Source organism: Dermatophagoides farinae, chromosome 4, assembly GCF_024713945.1.
Source record: "Dermatophagoides farinae isolate YC_2012a chromosome 4, ASM2471394v1, whole genome shotgun sequence".
NCBI classification, from domain to species: Eukaryota; Metazoa; Arthropoda; class Arachnida; order Sarcoptiformes; family Pyroglyphidae; genus Dermatophagoides; species Dermatophagoides farinae.
In genome coordinates this window covers 3,063,859-3,067,195 of record NC_134680.1, presented here as the reverse complement: position 1 = coordinate 3,067,195, position 3,337 = coordinate 3,063,859, and the positions used below count along the sequence as shown (strand labels likewise).

General features: G+C 32.9%; 1 protein-coding gene across 3 annotated transcripts; it reads left to right on the top strand.

The window, feature by feature from the left end:
* Nucleotides 1-173: 173 nt before the first annotated feature.
* On the top strand, nt 174-3,333 carry LOC124500459 (lysine-specific histone demethylase Su(var)3-3). Of its 3 annotated transcripts, none has more exons than XM_047064532.2 (3): nt 174-285; nt 555-1,098; nt 1,164-3,333. In XM_047064532.2, the coding sequence occupies exons 2-3, from the start codon at nt 760-762 to the stop codon at nt 3,063-3,065; spliced, it is 2,241 nt and encodes a 746-aa protein (XP_046920488.2). In that variant the 5' UTR covers nt 174-285; nt 555-759; the 3' UTR covers nt 3,066-3,333. The 3 variants fall into 3 exon arrangements, with proteins under 3 accessions (XP_046920488.2, XP_075586150.1, XP_075586151.1); XM_075730035.1 differs by having other exon boundaries at nt 181-285; nt 332-1,098; XM_075730036.1 differs by having other exon boundaries at nt 217-285; nt 452-1,098.
* Nucleotides 3,334-3,337: the final 4 nt, after the last annotated feature.

Below are 3,337 nucleotides of genomic sequence, written 5' to 3'. Positions count from 1 at the left end.
CCGAAAGAGTTAATAATAAATTATTAATGATGAAAGGGTGAAAGCAATCGAATTTTTGAAAAAAAATTCATTTAATTGGCGTCATCTACCGGTCAATAATTCCATTACATGATGTTTTTTGTTATTTATACAGTGTTATATTTATTTATACCACTCACTGTTTTCTCTTTCTCTCTCTCCATTCATTCATTCATTAAATTCAGTCTCACACAATCCAGTGCAGTGCAAATGTTCCAGGATCAGTGTCAGTGTCCAAAAAATAAACAGCAATTTTCTCCAATTTCGGTAATTATATTTCGACCATTTTCTATTGATTTTATTCTGCTTTTAGTTTTCTACTAGGATTTCTTTCATTGTCATTCGAATTGAATAATCTAATTTCATTTCTTCTTACTTTTGATAAAATGCTTTGCCAAAAATAAAAAACTTATAAATACCGGATTCCAATCAGATAATTTATTTTAAAATATTCTTTTATAATTTAAATTTAATTTATCAATTTTGTAATCGAAATCAAATTTTTTTTCTTTATTGATGATTGTTAATATGAATAGTAATTCATCACCACCATCGGCTATTGCCGCATCTTCATTATCATCATCATCATCATTAACGACATCGCCGTCATATCAAATACTGCAACAAGTATCAACCAATGTTGGTCATAATCAACAACCACAAATTCTAATTGCAACGAGTGAAGATAAATTCAATTCACAAGTGTCATCATCTTCACATCATTTACCAATTCGTGCTATAATGATGATGGCTCCAGTAACGGCAACCACAGCTGTAACGGGCGATTCTTTAACATTATCACAACAACATCAGCCAGATCAACAACAATTTAATTTGTCAATTGTGCAACAACAGCAACCACCGCAACAATCAATTGATGATGATGTAGATCAATTCATTGATCATGATGCCGAATTATCTACACTTGAAGGTGCAGCATTTCAATCACGATTATGGGCAGATAAAATGTCGGCTGAAGAAATGAAAGCATTTCATGATGTTGTCGAGAATACCAGTTTAATTCCACTTTTTCTTCATATTCGTAATAGTATTTTAAAATTTTGGCTTATTAATCCAAAGGTGAGAGAAAAATTTGGTTTGAGAATCATATCTCTTATTCATTTTTTTTTTTGTCAAAAAAATAGCAACAATTATTACTGGAAATTGTTTATCAACGTCTTGAACAACCATTTAATACTGATCCGGTTTTTATATCACGAATTTTTCATTTTCTCGAACGTTATGGTTATATTAATTTCGGTGTATTTCAAATATCCAAACCGATGGTGTTGGCTAAACCGAAAAAAATCGGTATAATTGGTGCAGGTATAGCCGGATTAATTGCTGCACGTCAATTGAAATATTTCGGTTTTGATGTGATCGTATTCGAAGCTCGTAATCGTCTTGGTGGTCGTATATGGACATATGATCAAAAAGCAGATGTCGGCGCGTTTGTCATAACCGGTTTATTGGGCAATCCGATCCGAGTGTTGGCCAAACAAATCAATCTAGAAATGCGTCCAATCAACCAGAAATGTCCATTATATCTTAAAAATTCTATTGTGGATAAATCAAAAGATGAGGTTCTTGAGAATGTATTTAATACGATTCTGGAAAGTACATCCGATATGGTTAAAGAGAAAAATTTAACTACCGGTGCTGATGGTTTAGATCGTCCATTATCGTTAGGTGATGGTTTAGCCATCATAATTGAACTACATGAACGTCAAGTTCGTCAAGAACATCTAAAACATTTGAATGATATCTACTTTTGTCAGGATATTCTATCGAAAAGTTTAGATACATTGAAAGAATTAGAAATGACTATAGAAGAATTATATGATAAACATCGTGAAGCTTTACAAAGTAAAATTGCCCGTAATCCTAAACAGGAATATGCATTTCGTGTAAACCGTTATGATTTAAATCGTGCCATCGAATTGTATAAAGCAACGAAACAAAAATGTGACCATCTTGAGAAACGTTTGAAAGATCTGGAATCAAAAACGAAAACTACACCAATCGAATATCTATCGGCTGTTGACCGTCGGATTCTTGATTGGCATTTTGCAAATCTTGAATTTGCTACTGGTACCTCATTGAATAATCTATCATTACAACATTGGGATATGGATGATGATTATGCCTTTGCTGGACCACAAATGTATGCTAAAGATGGTCAAAATCAAGTAGCTTTATCACTGGCTAATGATGGTGCCGATTTTGAGATCAAATTAAATCAAATGGTTCAATCGATCACGTTAACGCCGACTGGTGCTGAAATTCAAGTGGTAAATGTTGAAAAATTGGATAAGAATCAGAATAAAAAATCACTACTATCTACCAGCAGCTATACAGTCGATGCTGTCCTTTGTACATTACCATTGGGTGTATTAAAAAATGCAGTCAATACGACACAAAGAACTGAAACAAATTCATTGAATTGGGTTCAATTCAAACCACCATTACCTGATTATAAATGTCAAGCTATCAATCGTTTAGGTTTTGGTAACCTTAACAAAGTTGTCCTTGTTTTCGAAAAGATTTTCTGGGATCTGAATACACATTTATTTGGAAATGTTTCGACAACGACAAAAAATCGTGGTGAACTATTCCTATTCACATCTGTACAACGACAACAGCCAGTATTGGTTGCATTCATTGCTGGCGAAGCAGCCGATGATCTAGAACAAATGAATGATGAACAAATTAAATCGAAATGTCTATCCATTCTAATAGAAATGTTTGGCCAATTACCTATATTGAAAAGTTATTTTGTAACACGTTGGAAATCGGATCCATGGTCACAAGGATCATATTCATATGTAGCTCGTGGTGCTACCGGTGATGATTTTGATTATCTTGCCGAACCGGTACTACATCCAAGTAATAATGCAGCCGATCCATTAATACCACGGCTATTTTTTGCTGGGGAACATACTATACGTAATTATCCGTCCACTGTACACGGAGCATTATTATCTGGATTACGTGAAGCGGCCAAAATTGCCAATCATTTTCTAGGAATAACATACTTGAAAAAATGAAATCATTTATCATCATCGATAATAATTGATCACTTAATTTGAGAACAACAACATTGTTCTAATTCCTGGTAGCATTATAATTATCATCATAACGTTTGTCCGGGTGTTCATCAAAAATCACCTTGAATCCATCGATTTATAATATCAGTATATGATTGTGACTTTTTTGTTTTTCAACTATATATCTTTTCTGTCATTTTATGTCTTAACCACTTTGATTTTATTCTAATTAATTAATCAACAATTAAAATTTAATGATAAAAATCAATCTA